The sequence below is a fragment of the Cydia fagiglandana genome, chromosome 7 (genome assembly GCF_963556715.1).
Source record: "Cydia fagiglandana chromosome 7, ilCydFagi1.1, whole genome shotgun sequence".
Lineage (NCBI taxonomy): Eukaryota > Metazoa > Arthropoda > Insecta > Lepidoptera > Tortricidae > Cydia > Cydia fagiglandana.
Window position 1 is genome coordinate 21,281,664 of NC_085938.1, and position 17,600 is coordinate 21,299,263.

Genomic DNA, 17,600 nt, shown 5'->3' on the forward strand with positions numbered 1-17,600 from the left:
GCAAGTGATATTGCTATCTCATTCTACCGCATGGCTGCGTCCCTTGGACTGGCCCGCGCTGGCCCAATATGTACAAGGGCCTTTAGAAGGACGAGCAGGACGTGCTTAATTGCATCTCCTATACCTACACAATTCAAAAATAAATATTTAATAAATTAATTTGATTTGTTCCCAAAGTGGTATAGTCTAAAGGAATTTGAAGAAACCGTCGGAGTCAGAAACTGCACAGGAGTGTTTATATTAAAAGTATTTATTGGTGGAGTGGAGGCGTCTGTTTCGTTTAACGCTAACAAGTCGGCAGCCCGAGGATTTATGTACGCACACATTGCATTTGATCGGTGATTAACAGGTAATGGGAAGTAGAAAAATAATTGGTTTATTTTGGGAATACCAAGTTTAGGTACTAAAATATTTAATAGTAGGCAGAGTTAGATCAAGAAAAGTCTGCAATGATTTTTATCTAATTCTGATTTAGGCTGCAATGTAGCAGATCATTTAACGCTCACAATTACAGTAATAAATTAATTATAGGTACTGAGGGCCTACCGCGAACCACGTTCGTGTTGCCTCTCTGTTGCACTTGTAAATTCGTACGTAAGTGTGACAGGCAGGCAACACGTCGAACGTGGTTCGCGGTAAGCCCTCTGGTACAGTCCAGAGGGCTTACCGCGAACACCGAAGTTCGCATGTTACAGGTTTTTTGTCTGTCACTTTCATCATCATCATCATCATTTCAGCCTATACAGGGTGTAATCGTTAAGTGTGGCCAGCCGATAATTCCGTAAATTAAAAAAAAGATATTAATGTAATTTTACTCATTAGGTAACCCACTTTCGATATCAATTGGAAGTTTTCTGATATCTGTTATATTTACGCAATTATCGCCTGGCCACACTTAACGATTACACCCTGTATACGTCCCACTGCTGAGCACAGGCCTCCTCTCATGCGCGAGAGGGCTTGGGCAGTCACTTTAATTGGAGCAAAAGAGAAAGATGTCCCCAATTTGCGAACTTCGGTTTTCGCGGTCAACCCTTCTTATAGCCACAACACACTACCGCACCGCGACCTTGATGCGTGCGGTGTTAAAGTGTGTTACGGCTTTTAGTCCTCATTCGTTGCTTATGAGCGACAAAATCATATACTCAAACAGCTTGACAATTGACGTTCTCCTGTCAGCTGACATTGACACTATTGACAGTTTACTTTCCAACATAGCAGCTTCGAACTGCCGTATCGTATTTATTTACATTTTCATTTACGCACTGTAAAACTGGGAATCCAGCTCAGACCTTTACTGCTATAATGTGACAATGTTATAAATGATAACTTTGTGCGATTTGTAATGATCTTTAACATTTCTTGACAGTTGAAAAATTGTGAATAAACAATGTCCGAATGTAGGATTTGCTTGGAAACCAGGAAGAATGTACGGTGCATATTTAACACAGATGGGGATCCCAACACTACGTTCGCTGACATGATAACATACGTCGCTAGTATCAAGGTAACCTCTAACAAATTGATAACGATGTCTTGTACCAAACTGATCTAAACTTTGCCGGTATCGTAATGCCGTACGAGATTCGGCTCATAGCTACAGATAATTCCCAATCAAAACCCAACTAATCACATTGTCAATATTAGTCTAGCTAGTGATGCTATGTTGGAAATAAATGATTTTAATTTTTTAAGCGATCAGTCATTGGAAATAAAATTATTACAACTAACAATGTTACTGAGTGAAATATTGCAACTAATCTTCAATATGTTAAAGAATTATTATCACTCATCAAAATAATATGTGCTGATACTATGATATCAATCTTATCAGGACTAAGCAAGAAAATTTAAACTGTATTGGTAACTTTACAGGTTTTTAACTAAAACATTTTTGTAGAGCTTAAATAAAATAAATTAATTTATTTTGTGTTGTCCTACAGATTACAAGAGAAGACGGGATCACGGACCAAATATGCCTGGCTTGTCGGAAAAAGCTCAAAGAGTTATATGATTTTAAACTTCTTATACTAAGGTAGGCGGATTAATGCCTGTATGACTTAGGATATCATATTTTATTATAATTATCCTTATGTATAGGCTGACCAGTCATACTCTTATAAGACTCCTCAGATTAATTACTTACTATTTTAGGGTTCCGAAAAAAATGAAAACCCTTATAGGATCACTCATGCATCTGTCTGTTCGTCCATCTGTCACAACCTATTTTTAATCAATGAAAACAGTTCTAAACAAAGTTTCCATCGTAGGCCCACGTCTACGCCTCGGCTAGTCTGTGGCCATAATAATAAAAAAAAAAAGTTTTTTTATTGAAGAAACATGTCAAGCAATTTTTGCAATGATGGGAAAATGTGAAAAAATCCAATTTAATAATAGGGTCATTGTTAAGAATAATTCTCTCAGCTCAGGTTTTTATATTTCTAGGTCCAACACTCAATTGCATCAAAAGAACAATTCAAATTTCAAAAGGATCCATTTTAATGACATAACAGATGTCAAGCTTGAAATTGCTGTGGCCCCAACTGATGAGAAATATCTACTCAAAGAATATGAGGACATTAAGATGAATCTGCAGAGTGCAGAAGACTCTGTATGTTACAAGGATACCACAATTAAGAAGGTAGAGCCAAGTTGCATAGAAGTGGAGCTGGACAATCAGCCGATGTCCGTCATGGACTTCCTTGATACCATCAAGGATGATCTGGAAAATGACTATGATCAGGTTAGCATTGTGAACCACAACCCATGTTTTGCTGTGTTTTGCTAATGTGATAATCATGACGTGTTTTTTATTATTTGTTTTATATTTTGTGTTACACTTTATGCTGCACAAGTTCACGACCCTGACGGAAGACCAGCGCTAGGCTAGGCTAGGATCATGTTGAGCTGCTGGCGAGGTTGCGGAAGAGTACTTCGGCGTTCCTGGGACCTCGCCGTATAGCAGCGAGGCGGCAACAGAGGGGTTTTAGTGGGTAAACCTGGGGTCTCATGAGCCCACAACAGGGAGTCCCACATAACCATCCCGGCCCGTCCCCGCGCCGGGGTGGTATGCGTAAAGCATTTCCCCTCTTGGAAAAAAAAAAAAAAGGATCATGTTGAGTTGGGACATTTTATTGCTTATATGTTAGGTTACGTGTTGTTTTCTTTTTTTATTTTGACGGATTACACGGAAACGTGTCGCGCGAGTGACTAAGGCGCGTGAGATTAAACCGTAAAATGATTTTAATGTTAATATATCTCATGACAGTTTTAATTCGATTGTTTACTAGATGTAAATTAAATATAGTGAAAGTGAAAGTATTTATTCTTTAAATTAGACAGATTTTGGATAAAAAAAAATTGGCACCAAAAATGAACATGTTTAATTTACTTTTTGAACACCACGTCTATCGAGTGTGGCGCGTCATCGTGAACCGTGTCGGAATGCTCGGGGGGTGGTTGGTGGATTGGTGAGGGGTCAGTTGTCTTATTCGATCAAAGGGTTGATACACAACCGGATTGTATAAACTATATTCCTATATAAGCCCTTTGAATATAATAATGAATCATTGTTGCATAAGAATGGCTGTCGTTATTCCAGGATTACGATGCGGCCCAAGGTGGTCCAGACTCGGACTCTGATGAGTATTTGCCACACAGCATTATACAGAAGAAATATGGGAAAAAACACAAGAAAAAGAAAAAGACTAAATGTAAGTATTGGCATTAAATTTGTAAGAGTTAGCAGCCCCTCCGGGGAATATTTACTCTTTATTATTTACAAACACATTAAATAAAATTACGCTTACTCTGTAGATATAGGTACATATTAGGTATGTATAGTCCATCTAAGCTAATTTTGCACCAATTTGAACAGAACAAAGATATAAAGTGTCATTATTAACGTCATATTTTCATTAAAAAAATTACATTAATGATGACAATTCCACTTTGTCACTGCAAATGCCATGCAGAGTTAGCTTGGTCCGACTCTAGTATTGAATTTCTGTAGAGAATGTGTAAGGGTGCCAGAACTCGAAATGTCATACTACTTTCTCTCTTCTGTGTGCGTGGCCGCTTTTTAAATGGTAGGACAGAGGTCCTCAAATACATATTATTTGAATTTAATATTCCAGTTGTTTATTCTGTATTATTTTACTCTAGTGTCAAAACCAACCAAAAACGGAAACGGCAAAACAGAAGCATCCAACAGGGTTCGTATAAAACCGACCTGGATCGAGGACCTCCGCGTAATGGCCACGTACGAGCCGAAGAAGCCGCGGGAGAAGAAGAAATACAAGTCCAAGACGAAGGAGGGGATGTGTCCGTACTGCGGGAAGTTGTCCAAGAATCTGACCAGCCATCTTGTGTTACATGGGGAGCCGCTGTATAAGTGCGGCTTTGAGGTATGATCGTATTTTCCAATTTTTCAAAATAAATGTTCAACCCCTTTGTACACGAAGAAAATTTTCGTGAACCCCCATTGAAATGAAAATGTTTTATGCGTATACATACTCACCGATGTTCGTAATTGGTACAGTATTTTTTTCTAAGGCTTTCTGCGACCTGCGTACGGAGTCACCCTGAGGGGTTGCGACCCACGTTTGAAAAACACTATTTTATTTGCTTTACTACTTATCCTCACCCAAGAATTAGAAAATTTATCAAAAGAGCCGACTTTAACAGAAATCATAAAAGCGTCAAAGTCAAAGAGTTTAATTAGTCTATCCACATTCTATCTCCAAATAGGTATATATACCAATTATGCAATGTGTTTGTAATTATGTATTTGATGTTTGTTGTGATTGTTTAATTTAATTTAAATTGAATTCTGTACAAATGTACTTTTTTGACCTTCATAGGTGCATTATGTTAATGCCTAAATTGAATAATAAAGAAATTGAATTGAATTGAATTGAAATTATAGTTGAAAATTTCCACGGTGATCTAGCCGTTCATTATAGTAATTCATCATGACCACAAGGCTCGCTCTATTTTGACCAGCTTACCCAATGGTAATAAGTACGCGATACACGGCCGTCGTGAACGCAGCTCGCACTGTTAGTGCTTGAGAAAGGAGACCTAGGCTCTCCAAAACATGTCGCGCGAGTGACTTAAAACCTGCTTAAAACAACTCAGTCTAAACCTTAAAATTATTCAATGTTAGTATGTCTCACAACAGTTTAAATTCAGCTTATCATTAAGGATCATTTAGACGGTGCGAGAACTCGCATGCGAGTTTCGTTACATTGCGGTATTTGATTAAATAGTTGGCTGAATTGGACGTAACCAATAGTCCTCAATGTAATAACTAAAATCGCATACGAGTTTGCACGCCGTCTAAATCAGCCCTTATTGATGCAGGGGTGCGGCAGAACCTTCCACCATCGTAGCCCCATGCTGAACCACGAGCGCACGCACTCCGCCGCGCGCGACCACCGCTGCGACCAGTGCGTCGCCGCCTTCCACTCACATCACGCGCTCAACGAGTTAGTTACCTCTTTGACCAGCTTGCCCTAACTGATGCAGGGGTGCGGCAGAACCTTCCACCACCGCAGCGCCATGCTGAACCACGAGCGCGCGCACTCCGCCGCGCGCGACCACCGCTGCGACCAGTGCGTCGCCGCCTTCCACTCACACCACGCGCTCAACCAGTTAGTTACCTCTTTAACCGAGCTTAGCGAAGGTCCCTGTTTCAGCTTGGATACAAATACTGTCTTATGTTACTCGTATATATCTCGACGTTTGACTACACAAGACATTTCAACATCGTGTAGAGAGTTAACTCGCTCTCTAACCGATAACTACCCGACCAAAATTGATAAAGTTGATGACTAAGAAGTTGATGAAGATAGTGGCTTGAATCCATCAATTAATAATCTTTAAAGGTGCATCCACACCATACACAGTTAGCTTCTGCGGAGCGGTTACAAAGTTTTGCTCCACAACTATTAACTGGGGTGTGGATGGACCTTAACGCTTAACTTAAGATACTATTGAGTCGCTTAACTTAAAATTCGGATAAATCGAACTGTCAGATCTTGCGATTTTGGTACCTATTAAGAAATGGTAATAGGGGAGATCCTCTATCCCCTAAAATATTTATAGCCATCCTAGAGTTAATTATCTGACAGCTAGACTGGAAGCACTACGGTATAAATATAAAAGGCAAATATTTAAGCCACCTCCGTTTTGCAGACGACCTCGTCGTACTGGCTGAAACGGGATCGCAACTTCAAATTATGATGGAAGCTCTACATAGAGCAAGTCTCAAAGTAGGACTTGAAATGAACCTGGCAAAAACTATGATAATGACAAACAGTACAGAGAAAACAATAACAGTAGGCAACAAGCCCTTAAACTATATTGAACAATATATATACCTCGGCAAGCAAATAAGTTTCAACAAGAAAAATAATGAACTGGAAATCGAAAGGAGAATACAAAGCACGTGGAACAAGTACTGGAAATTGAAAGAAATCTTCAAGAGTAACATGCCCATAACCTTAAAAACTAGAATTATGAACTCGTGTCTACTACCAGGCCTAACTTACGGATGCCAAACATGGAAGTTCACAAAAAAAGTCAAAGACAAAATAAGAACTTGTCAAAGGGGAATGGAGCGTAGTATGGTCGGCATCAAAAAAATCCAAAAAATAAGACATACAAAGATAAGAAACTTAACAAAGGCCAAAGACGCGCTTAGACACGCCAAACAACTGAAATGGAAGTGGGCGGGACATGTATCACGGATACCGGACCAGCGTTGGACCAAAAATGTGACGTCATGGAAAGGGCCACTAGGAAAACGGGGTATAGGAAAACCTGTGACTAGATGGGAAGACGAAATAAAAAATATCGCTGGTCAAAACTGGATGCAAATAGCTCAAGATAGAGATGAGTGGAAAACTCTGGAGGAGGCCTTCACCTGCGAAGACGGGGTTCTTGCTAAATATTAACTTTAAAAACTATTCTAAAATGTCAAATTGCAAGAAATAAAAGGCTATTTTATTTTATTTTATTTATTTTATATAATAGGGTAGATAACATCATAAGAGGGTCGAATGGATTTATCCGAGTTAGAAGTTAAACGACACAATTGAAGGGCATCTTACGGTACATCCAACAGACAATATGACTTCTTATGTATGCCTTTTGGTTTATTGTACTGCCCCGGCAATCTTTTAGCCTAATTAGATCAAAACTTAACTAAAAGCTTTATTTATTTACAGACACAAAAAATGTCACGACCAGACAAGAAGATACGTTTGTGAAACCTGCAGCAAATCTTACAAGAGGGTGAGTCATAGTATTAAAATTTAATAAGAGTCTAATGTTATTGGTAACAAAGGCGGTCATACCGTTGACACTATTATTGACTTTTATCAGTTCTCGATTAACTTTAAAGCATGCTTCATACTAACTTTACTGTAAGTAATCGGAAGTCGGAACCTTGTACAAGCAGCAACACTCCTAACTGTACATCGGTGGACCTTATTACAAAAGGCCATAGGTCCACCGATGTAAAGTTAACAGCAAATTCCTCCTCCGTTCGTAACAAGGGACCATTCGACACAACGCTGTACTCAGTGCCTTCTAAATGTTTTTTTAAATATTCTGTACAATAATGTGTTAATACATACAATATTAATTTTATTACCATGGCGTGTTATACAGGGGCACCAGCTATCGCGACACGTCCGCACTCACAACTCCGCCAACAAGAACGTGCAGTGCGAGCTGTGCAACATGTCCTTCTTCTCGCAGATCGGGCTGAGGCACCACATGAGGGTGCACACCGGGGAGCGACCCTACAACTGCGAGGTACAGTATACCTCACCACCTCACACGAGGCGGTACCACCGTGAGATATGACCTGCGACACAGCTCAGTCTACAAGAACGTCCAGTGCGAGCTGTGCAACATGTCCTTCTTCTCGCAGATCGGGCTGAGGCACCACATGAGGGTGCACACCGGGGAGCGACCCTACAACTGCGAGGTACAGTATACCTCACCACCTCACACGAGGCGGTACCACCGTGAGATATGACCTGCGACACAGCTCAGTCTACAAGAACGTCCAGTGCGAGCTGTGCAACATGTCCTTCTTCTCGCAGATCGGGCTGAGGCACCACATGAGTGTGCACACCGGGGAGCGACCCTACAACTGCGAGGTACAGTATACCTCACCACCTCACACGAGGCGGTACCACCGTGAGATATGACCTGCGACACAGCTCAGTCTACAAGAACGTCCAGTGCGAGTTGTGCCACATGTCCTTCTTCTCGCAGATCGGGCTGAGGCACCACATGAGGGTGCACACCGGGGAGCGACCCTACAACTGCGAGGTACAGTATACCTCACCACCTCACACGAGGCGGTACCACCGTGAGATATGACCTGCGACACAGCTCAGTCTACAAGAACGTCCAGTGCGAGTTGTGCCACATGTCCTTCTTCTCGCAGATCGGGCTGAGGCACCACATGAGGGTGCACACCGGGGAACGGCCCTACAACTGCGAGGTACAGTACCCCTCGCCACCTCACACAGGCGGTACCACCGTGAGATATGACCTGCGACATAGCTCAGTCTACAAGAACGTCCAGTGCGAGTTGTGCCACATGTCCTTCTTCTCGCAGATCGGGCTGAGGCACCACATGAGGGTGCACACCGGGGAACGGCCCTACAACTGCGAGGTACAGTACCCCTCGCCACCTCACACAGGCGGTACCACCGTGAGATATGACCTGCGACACAGCTCAGTCTACAAGAACGTCCAGTGCGAGCTGTGCAACATGTCCTTCTTCTCGCAGATCGGGCTGAGGCACCACATGAGGGTACACACAGGGGAGAAACTACAAATTTCGATTTTTTGAAATTGAAAATCTTTATGTCTGTCGACCCATATTCTGTACTTAAAATATGTTAGTTGAGTACATAGATTGACCTGTAATACCAGTTCATTTACATCTAAATTTGAGTCCCCATCCTTTGCTGAATCCTTTTTTAAGGGGTCATACCTCACATTAACCCGGATTCGCATTTGTCGCGTTCGTGACGCATCAGAACGGTATTCGGTTTCATACATTGAGAGCCAGTTGCACCAACCACATTTGACAGACTGATCAACGTCAGCCGGCGCGTCCCGGCGCCTTACGATTAAAGTAATGGAAAGTTTAAAACATAAAAATTTAGCGACCTCTTTAACGATACGAACAGTTTGGTGCAACCGACCCTTAATATGCATGCGTTCACATTTGTCTGACAAAGCGTGCATCACACAAATGTGAACGCAACCATACGACACACCACATCAGACAAATGTGAAAACTGTTAAACGTTGTGTTGCAGCTGTGCTCGCAGCCATACAGCTACAAGCACGACTTCAACCGCCACTGCCTCAAGAAGCACGGGGTCTTCCTCAAGCGGCGCTCGGTCAACGTGATGAACGCAGAGGTGAGAAAAATCTACTATATATACACCGTAAAGTGGGCCTATTTCGATCCCCACTGGATAATTGTGCTCCAACAGTTTTTATATCTGAAAACTATATCATAACCTCATTTAAATGTTACAACAAGATAGTAGTAATGATCTACTTTAAATCGGCATATATATCAACGCAACATAGGTATGTAACAGTAACGTACATTCGATGAATTTCAAGGTCTGTTGTCAAAGAGTCTTCTTGTCATATAAATTAGTACCACTGAAAGACTGCAACATGGCGAAGGCCAAATAGTGTTGCCACAAATTAAAAGTTTAATTTATTTACGTACCAGGTGCTGGTTCGCGAGCGCTTGCTGATGCGCGAGCTGGTGGCGGCGGCGCGCTCCGGGGCCATGGGTCCTCCGCCGGCGGTCTTCGTCGGCAAACAGGTACGCAATCATCTTCCAAGCGTTGTCTGCCATTTTATTCGTCTTGGAATTTATTTATGACAAAGTTATTCAACAGAAGCTCTCATAAATAGGTGTAAAAATTGTTAAGACATGTAATAATTGTGTACGCGTAACGTTTTAGATGTGATGTCTGTTTCCAGGGTGCGCTGGCCTACGAGCTTGCCATCCGCACTCTACGCAAGAACCCGCTGCTGCTCGCGCCGCACTCTTGATGACAAATCATAATACGACCACTAATACAAGTGATGTGAACATTTGACTCATTTGAGGGCACACATTTAAGTACGTAAGCTCCACTAGGGGTCGGCAAACCACGGTATACAGTCACAGGTAAACTAGGAACCTTTGTAGTTTCGCTATTGCCGTCTGTCCGTCCGCGGCTTTGCTCCGTATTCGCAAGTGCTAGAAATTTGAAATTTAGCATAGATCAATCATACAGACGAAGTGGTAAAAGAAAAACCTGAAAAATGTAGGGGCATTCCCCTACATTTTTCCTAAATAACCATTTAGGGGATTAAAATTTAAGCAATTTCTCGACTTCGATGGCTCTTTTAAATCCCCGTATCGTGATTTTTACTGTGCTTGGGTCTTGAGTTACCAACTTCTGAGCTGGAATTGAAACATTTTAACCCTGGCCTAATGCGAAATCATAAATAATAGTGACTGAGAGTTTCATGGAACATAACACAAATACATAATGTTGTTGCATAATCTTTAATTTTATTGTTAAACACCCATAAAACTTTTTTATGTGTAAATAAACCCGTTGATTCTTACTAATGTTTTTTTTTCTTTTCCTTCCTCCCGCATTTTCTGCGTTACTGAGAAAAACTAATAATGTAGGCCATCATTCTAAATTTAAACTCTCATTCTTAACTCCCGGCGAAAATATAACAGCGTCATCGGTAAGATAACATCTAGTTACCAGCAATCTAGTAACTTTTGTAACGAGCGGGGTCGTTTGCGTCAAATCCGGTAGTTCTGATTTTTTGCAGACTTGTTTATGATGTTGGCCCAATGAATAATCGCAAGTTTGAGACCTCGAGCGCCGGATGCAACTTTGTCAGAAATCGAAAAAAACCGCGAAAATTTCGGTTTTTTTAGGTATGGGCGATTATGGTTTATAACCCTAAAGGACTAGTTTTTGATAGTACCTTCCCAAGATGTTTGTAAAGTACGTAGAGAAAAATGTCCGTAAAATGTCATACAATTTTTGTTTGTTCACTTTGTTACATTAGCGTTACATGTCAAGATCTTAACTGTCATAGTCTCTTTTGCTGAGAAGACGCGCAAAATAAAAATAAAAGTTCAGACGTTTAGAAATAATGGAGATACCCTGGAGCCCGATTCTGATTTAAAAAATGTTCCAGTTTTGTTTTGACACGACCTTGACGATCGTCATTAGACATCTCACGCGCACCAATGAACACGGGCGAGATGCCATAGCTCCAATCAGCATGAGTGATCGTCCATCGTCATATCAAAACAATATTAAAACTTATGCCGAGTATAAACAGCAACACTCCTAACTGTACATCGGTGGACCTTAATACAAAAGGCATAAGGTCCACCGATGTACAGTTTTAACAGTGTGGGCGATGATACTTAGTCATATTGGGCCAATGTAGGCCAATCTAAGGGGCGAAGGTAAGTGGTGAATTTGATAGCTATATCGCTTGTTCCCTCTAAAAGATAACTGCGTCCCTTACATTGACGTCAGCACAATATGTGTAGGTACTCAGCATTAAGGATAAATCTTATAAAAGGATAACTTATTTGCGGGGAGATTTTCCTTAAAAAGTCAATAGGTACATGAGGATAATGGTATTGTATAGATAGCTATTGTTGTCGCCCCCCGCCTTCCCATTCAATGTCATTGTCAACGTAATGGAAGTTCTGTTTGGCCCTCAATGACACCCTACGGACGTTAATTACACAGTGTGTAAATCCTATACTGGCAATAAGTATAATAAATCATTAATTAAGAAGTTTTTATAAGTTACACTTAATTATTACCCCGTAATTGTTTTTTATTTTTATTTTATTTATTTTATTTTTAATTAACCAAGCAGCAATGTACCTACTGCTAACATTAAGCGACACTTGCACCTTAACCGGTTAACCCGGGTTAGTGGAATGGAATGGTACCTACTGCAAGTGGCGCTAGAGACATAAGATGACATAACATTACGAGCTTTTTAATAGTAACTGCCAACAAACCGTTGAGTTACTTGAAAAAGCTCGTATCCCGTAACTTATATGTGTCGAATGTATTAGGTACATTGCGGGCCGAATTATTTTGTATGGTTAATATTTCTAAGCAAAATCTACCTCAAACACCGTTTAAATGTTCACCCGTATTGAAATTACACACTGTATGAAAGGGTTCTGTGAATTAAGTCAAGAATTGAACGGTAAAATCTGCGAGCCGACTTGAGTAGGTATCGTTTTACATGATACCTACTTATCTACCCTATTTAAACGTAGGCACAAACACGGGGCTATTTTTAAGATTAACCAACTTAAAAGGTGCTTAACTCGCCAGGATCTTTATAGGTATTCATACAGGAACAGGATGTTTTTTTAATAACCTGCAATATTTTACTGTTTGTGTGAATATAATAATAGGTCATACTGAGCAACTGGATCAACACCGAAATCACGAAAAAATATATTTTTAATATACATATTAATGATGTTGTTGAATATAAGCTTGTATCTTCCTCTCGTGGTGCGCGGGAGCTCGTTAGCACATCTCTCGCTTGCCTATTAGGCGCGACTGAAGGCAACTTGTACAATTTGTACGGATTTATAATATAATTGAATGACATTTGCTTTCTCTGTTACTGAGTAAAAAGCGTTATCGATTACGATAGGTAACATTGGTGTCCGACCGAAATCCACACCGAAACCAACATGAATTTTATACCGCAACCTGCCGAAACCTAGACCGAACGTTCGGCCAAATGAAACATTATTTTTTATGCTGAAACCGAAACTTAGATCGGACAAACGCCTCGCCTCTCCACATCTGTAACACCCTTGAATCCGAAGGTGAAAGTGACACCCTCTTTTGTCTAACGCGTTAGTCTATTGTTATGGATACCTGGGGGGTCTAGCCGGCGATTCTTCAGCCCCTAATGGATCCTTTATATAGCTGTCAATCACAGGGCGTATATAAGAAAGGTGGGCTTCTTGACCGGTCTCAGTAGACACAAGGATTTGGTGGGACTAAGATAAAATGGTAAGTTCACTTCGCAGTTTTCTATAAAATTTGCATTTTTAAAGTGTATTAAGGCGATAAGGTAGGTACCGGTACCATGTTACATTTTCGGTTTACATTTCTATCGTGCGAACTAGGTACTTAAGTATATAGTGAAGTCGCGTGCGAGTGCTTGTTTTATTCAAAACTAAGTTGTACTCAGAACTAAACATAATTAAGTTTATAAAAAATGAATCGAGAACTCATATCACCCGGGACCTACCTCGCCCTAATTGGTACACTTAAAGTTCAAACTTTATCAATAAATCGTGTAACTGTAAATGGGTAATTTCCCACTAGTAAACATCCTAGGTATTAAAAGCTATAAATGATACATATTATTCTATGACGCTACGAAGAGGTAAATAATTAAATATACATTGCTTTACCGGCAGTATCTCGCCTTACGAGTAGAGGTTTTTTAATTCAATAAAATACTGCCCATGAAAGCTATGAAACTCGTAATTTTATAGTCAAAAAGTGATATTTATGAGATAATTCTATCACCTTCTGAGAGCGTTTTCACATATAAGCTCTGATCCGGCACCGGATGCCGGATAACCTTTGAAGAAAAACAGCTGCTAAAAATGCCATAAGGCATCAAGTCCTTTTTAGGGTTCCGTACCCAAAGGGTAAAACGGGACCCTATTACTAAGACTTCGCTGTCCGTCCGTCCGTCCGTCCGTCTGTCACCAGGCTGTATCTCACGAACCGTGATAGCTAGACAGATGAAATTTTCACAGATGATGTATTTCTGTTGCCGCTATAACAACAAATACTAAAAACAGAATTAAATAAAGATTTAAGTGGGGCTCCCATACAACAAACGTGATTTTTGACCAAAGTTAAGCAACGTCGGGCGGGGTCAGTACTTGGATGGGTGACCGTTTCTTTTTTGCTTTTTTTGTTTTTTTTTTTTACATTATGGTACGGAACCCTTCGTGCGCGAGTCCGACTCGCACTTGCCCGGTTTTTTTTGCACTTACGCTTTGTTATGAACATCAAACAATAAATAAAATGTTATTTCTTCTTTTCTTCTTTACGTATCGTAAATCTGATATCATATCGGAAAATGTGAATGAAAACATGGTGAAAACTCTCTAAACCTGCCTCGTGTGTATGTTTTAGACGGAGCGTTAGTAAGTAAATTAATTTCTTCCAGGTATCCAAAACTTGTGTCTTTATACTCGTCTGTCTGGGCCTATTGGTTGCGATCCAATCCTGTCTCCCGAGGGTATCAGCCAAACGGACAGACGTAGACGCGTACGTGGTGGACGCACGCTCCGACCTCCGCAACTACGTAGTCGGGCTCGACTACCTCGGTGACTACGGCCCGGAGCCCGACCGCCCGGCGCCGCTGCCAGAGTTCATAGTCGACTACGCGAATATGATCAGAAACGATATCATCCTGCTGGATAACTCGGTCGAAACTAGGACGAGGAAGAGGGGGAACATTAAAGTTAAAAAACACTCTAATGTCAGTATACTGTACATTTTATTTTCCTCTTCAAAAAGCTGCTAGCTTTTTCTCAGATTTCACGAAGACGGCTTCACCGGTTTAGATGTTAATTGCTTGAAACGATACACGGAAAACACTATTATTTGGTGAAGTGGAATGTTGATGAAAATCATAAAATTCTATTAATCTCATCTCTTAATTTTCAGCATGCGATTTCGAATGTTCCATGTAACTGTGAACGTAGCGTGAGTATATCGTGCCTATACCCTTCTTCAGTGTTAGTAGAGATATAAGCGTCTAACAGTCGAACTACCTTAGATTTATACATTTTAAGTCGATAGCAATTAGACAGTATATTATTCCTTAAAATTCGCTGCCTCGCCAACACTTTTTTTTTCTTGAAAAATAAGCTTGATGTAATCGACGACGTGCTTTTGGGATGTGGCAAAGTTATTGGCATTTAAATAATTCAGTGCCTGTGCGAGCTACGCGCTACGAGCGTAGTCTTTAACAGGAAAAAAAGGGAACGAACAGAGAAGTCGCTGGCAGTGAATGTGTTAACTTTTGGCTCTTTGCGATTTTCACAAAGGGCTGAAGTTTAAATGGTGATGTTTCAGTATGCGTCAGACAATTACCAGGACCACTACGTGAACCTGAGCGACGCGCTCGGCATGGCGCTGTGGTACCCGCAGAAGGTGCGCAACCTCACCTGCGACGACACCAAGTGCACCAAGCCCTACTGGTGCCAGAAAATTATATACAACGTAAGTTAATTACAGTTGTCAAAGACCGATGAAGTTATAGACTCGTCAGCCTCTGCTTTCTACACGGTCGTCAGAGACGCGTTGGACAGAAACCGGCGGAGACAGATCATCCGCTCCCGATGCAACCCTGATACCAACCACGATCCTCAGACATGAGGGACCGACCAAAGAGAGAATAGCAGTTGTACTGTATACATTAGAAAGTGGACAATTACCACGACCACTTGTATTCGTATGCATGACGTGTGTGACGCTATCTCGGTTCTAAGAATTTCGTAATTACGCCACGTTCTACGCCGATCAAAAAGAAATTATATACCGACATGAAGGATACTCTACGAAAAGTCACATGATCATTTTCTGTTAATGATACTTGGCCAGACAGTTTTTTTTAAACAAGTGTGAAGAGCATTGTCAAATCTGTAATATTTGTTTCAGCTGACAGTACTGAAAGGCAGCAACAGTAAGGAAGAGCGGGAGCGCGCAGGCCAACTATACGCGGACTTACCCAACGAGCTGAAGTACAAGTGGGTGCCGCGGCTGGTGCCCATCGTCGCGGGATGCCTCTGCACCAGCAGCTACCTCGCCGACTGAATATAAGGGACTACTCACGTAAAATACTGCAATGCTCAATAAAATGTACAGTTTGACAGACTGACACAAACGTTTTTTTTCCTTGTCATCTAATTAGATCTTACGGAATGCAGAATGCATAACAGTAACACCCCTATAATGTGACACGTAGGTAGGTACAATACATACCTACACCTAGAGCTGCTTAATTTTGACGTTTCATTAATTAATTACTGTTTGTTTTAATATAAATGGCGCCATGCTAGTCATGACTGGAGGTAATAAAACGTACTTATACATAATTACAACTTATTAATTACATAAAGGTTGAAACCAATTACAGTGCCCTTCATTAAACACATCGAAATGATAAAAGATGAATAAGACATTCAACTTTTAACGCGGTAGTCCTGTTTTAAAATTCATAATGTGTAAAAATCGTGAAAGTTTAAATCAGGGTTTTACTAAATAAAACAAACATGTCTCAAAGTCAATGTTTTATTTTTGAGAAAAACGCTACTTTAACAATCTTTAACGTTTATTTACAGTCAAAATAAACACCGTGTATACTTGTCCGTATACACTAGGTATATTTATACACATTTAGGATTTCTATACAAAGAGATCATTTTTTTATAGAGCCGGTTTACACATTGATTTAGTGTTAAGTGCGAGTTCATACATTTGCTACTAAACGCAAGTGTAAACAGGCCCTTTAGTAACTCTTTTGAAGAGATATCGACAAATGACATTCCAAAAGTAAACCAATAAATTGGGAAATTATTTTGAATAAACAGAATCTAACAAAGCCAATCTTTATTTTGAATCTTCGATAGTAGTTAATAAGGTGGTTTTTTAAACGCAACTTTTTAGTCTTCTAAATTTCTAAAATATACAGAATACCTTTCTTGAGCATCCTGTAATATTTAGACCGGTCAAATCTTACAAAAAAATCTCCTAAAAAAACAATGCGTGATGTAGTTCTGTATTTTTTGTATATTGTTTGTAGTCCTTGGAGGAATGTAAGACTATGTTTTGCAAGCAAAAAAAAGTTGTGCTCTCTGTGTAATTTGCGAAAAACTGCAAAAATTTCAGACTTTTTTCAGAATTTACAGATTTATTGTAAAACTATGGGTTTTTGGTCAAAACTTGCTATGTAATGTTGAAAGTATATTAAATTTGGAACAATTTAAGCCCATAAACAGCGCCGTATGTCAAATAGTTCTTGAAATATGGGGCTTTAAAAAAAGGGTATTTTTTTCCTTGGAATGAAATTACAAGTTTTTCCTATATTTTAAGACAAATATCGGCACAACCGCTCATGCTATGATATATATTGCAATGAATAAAGTTATAGCAAATTTAATTACCTTTCATTTAAGTGCTAGAAAAAGTCAGTAAGTCTTACAGTACTGAAGTTATCGTAAAAAAATGAAATTGCTATAATGGGGAAGGCAACTCATGTATTGTTTAAGGCATTGTCAAAATCCCTTCAAAAGGCAGTACCATCGTCGAGAACGCAATATACGATTATCTTTTACCGGTTTTCCCCGATAGCAGTAGAGCGACGTCGGAGATCAACCATTTTTAAAGTGCACCCCTCTCTTAAGCACTTCAATTCAGTAATGAAATCAAGACACC

The 17,600-nt window shown here is 40.3% G+C and overlaps 3 protein-coding genes across 3 annotated transcripts; all 3 read left to right on the forward strand.

Moving 5' to 3' along the window:
• The first annotated feature begins 1,227 nt into the window (after window positions 1-1,227).
• LOC134666129 (zinc finger protein 420-like) lies at window positions 1,228-7,875 on the forward strand. Its single transcript, XM_063523284.1, has 8 exons — window positions 1,228-1,507; window positions 1,944-2,035; window positions 2,446-2,743; window positions 3,602-3,713; window positions 4,165-4,406; window positions 5,530-5,654; window positions 7,233-7,299; window positions 7,678-7,875. Exons 1-8 carry the CDS (start codon window positions 1,391-1,393, stop codon window positions 7,873-7,875), a joined length of 1,251 nt encoding a protein of 416 aa, XP_063379354.1. The 5' UTR covers window positions 1,228-1,390.
• Window positions 7,816-10,677, forward strand: LOC134666130 (zinc finger and BTB domain-containing protein 11-like). The gene is made up of 4 exons (XM_063523285.1): window positions 7,816-7,999; window positions 9,354-9,458; window positions 9,785-9,880; window positions 10,042-10,677. Exons 1-4 carry the CDS (start codon window positions 7,925-7,927, stop codon window positions 10,111-10,113), a joined length of 348 nt encoding a protein of 115 aa, XP_063379355.1. The 5' UTR covers window positions 7,816-7,924; the 3' UTR covers window positions 10,114-10,677.
• A 2,364-nt stretch (window positions 10,678-13,041) lies between these two features.
• Window positions 13,042-16,049, forward strand: LOC134666375 (prothoracicotropic hormone-like). The gene is made up of 5 exons (XM_063523515.1): window positions 13,042-13,145; window positions 14,326-14,640; window positions 14,829-14,867; window positions 15,240-15,386; window positions 15,825-16,049. The coding sequence occupies exons 1-5, from the start codon at window positions 13,143-13,145 to the stop codon at window positions 15,978-15,980; spliced, it is 660 nt and encodes a 219-aa protein (XP_063379585.1). The 5' UTR covers window positions 13,042-13,142; the 3' UTR covers window positions 15,981-16,049.
• The last annotated feature ends 1,551 nt before the right edge of the window (window positions 16,050-17,600 follow it).

Excerpts from the sequence above, each read along its gene's own strand:
- LOC134666129 (XM_063523284.1), top strand. The coding sequence starts at position 1,391 with ATGTCCGAATGTAGGATTTGCTTGGAAACCAGGAAGAATGTACGGTGC. Across the intron at positions 2,036-2,445 it reads TTTAAACTTCTTATACTAAG|GTCCAACACTCAATTGCATC; the intron begins GTAGGCGGATTA and ends TTATATTTCTAG. Across the intron at positions 5,655-7,232 it reads TCACACCACGCGCTCAACCA|ACACAAAAAATGTCACGACC; the intron begins GTTAGTTACCTC and ends ATTTATTTACAG.
- LOC134666375 (XM_063523515.1), top strand. Across the intron at positions 14,641-14,828 it reads AAGTTAAAAAACACTCTAAT|CATGCGATTTCGAATGTTCC; the intron begins GTCAGTATACTG and ends CTTAATTTTCAG. Across the intron at positions 14,868-15,239 it reads CATGTAACTGTGAACGTAGC|TATGCGTCAGACAATTACCA; the intron begins GTGAGTATATCG and ends GTGATGTTTCAG.
- LOC134666130 (XM_063523285.1), top strand. The coding sequence starts at position 7,925 with ATGTCCTTCTTCTCGCAGATCGGGCTGAGGCACCACATGAGGGTGCAC. Across the intron at positions 9,459-9,784 it reads TCAACGTGATGAACGCAGAG|GTGCTGGTTCGCGAGCGCTT; the intron begins GTGAGAAAAATC and ends TTTACGTACCAG. Across the intron at positions 9,881-10,041 it reads CGGTCTTCGTCGGCAAACAG|GGTGCGCTGGCCTACGAGCT; the intron begins GTACGCAATCAT and ends GTCTGTTTCCAG.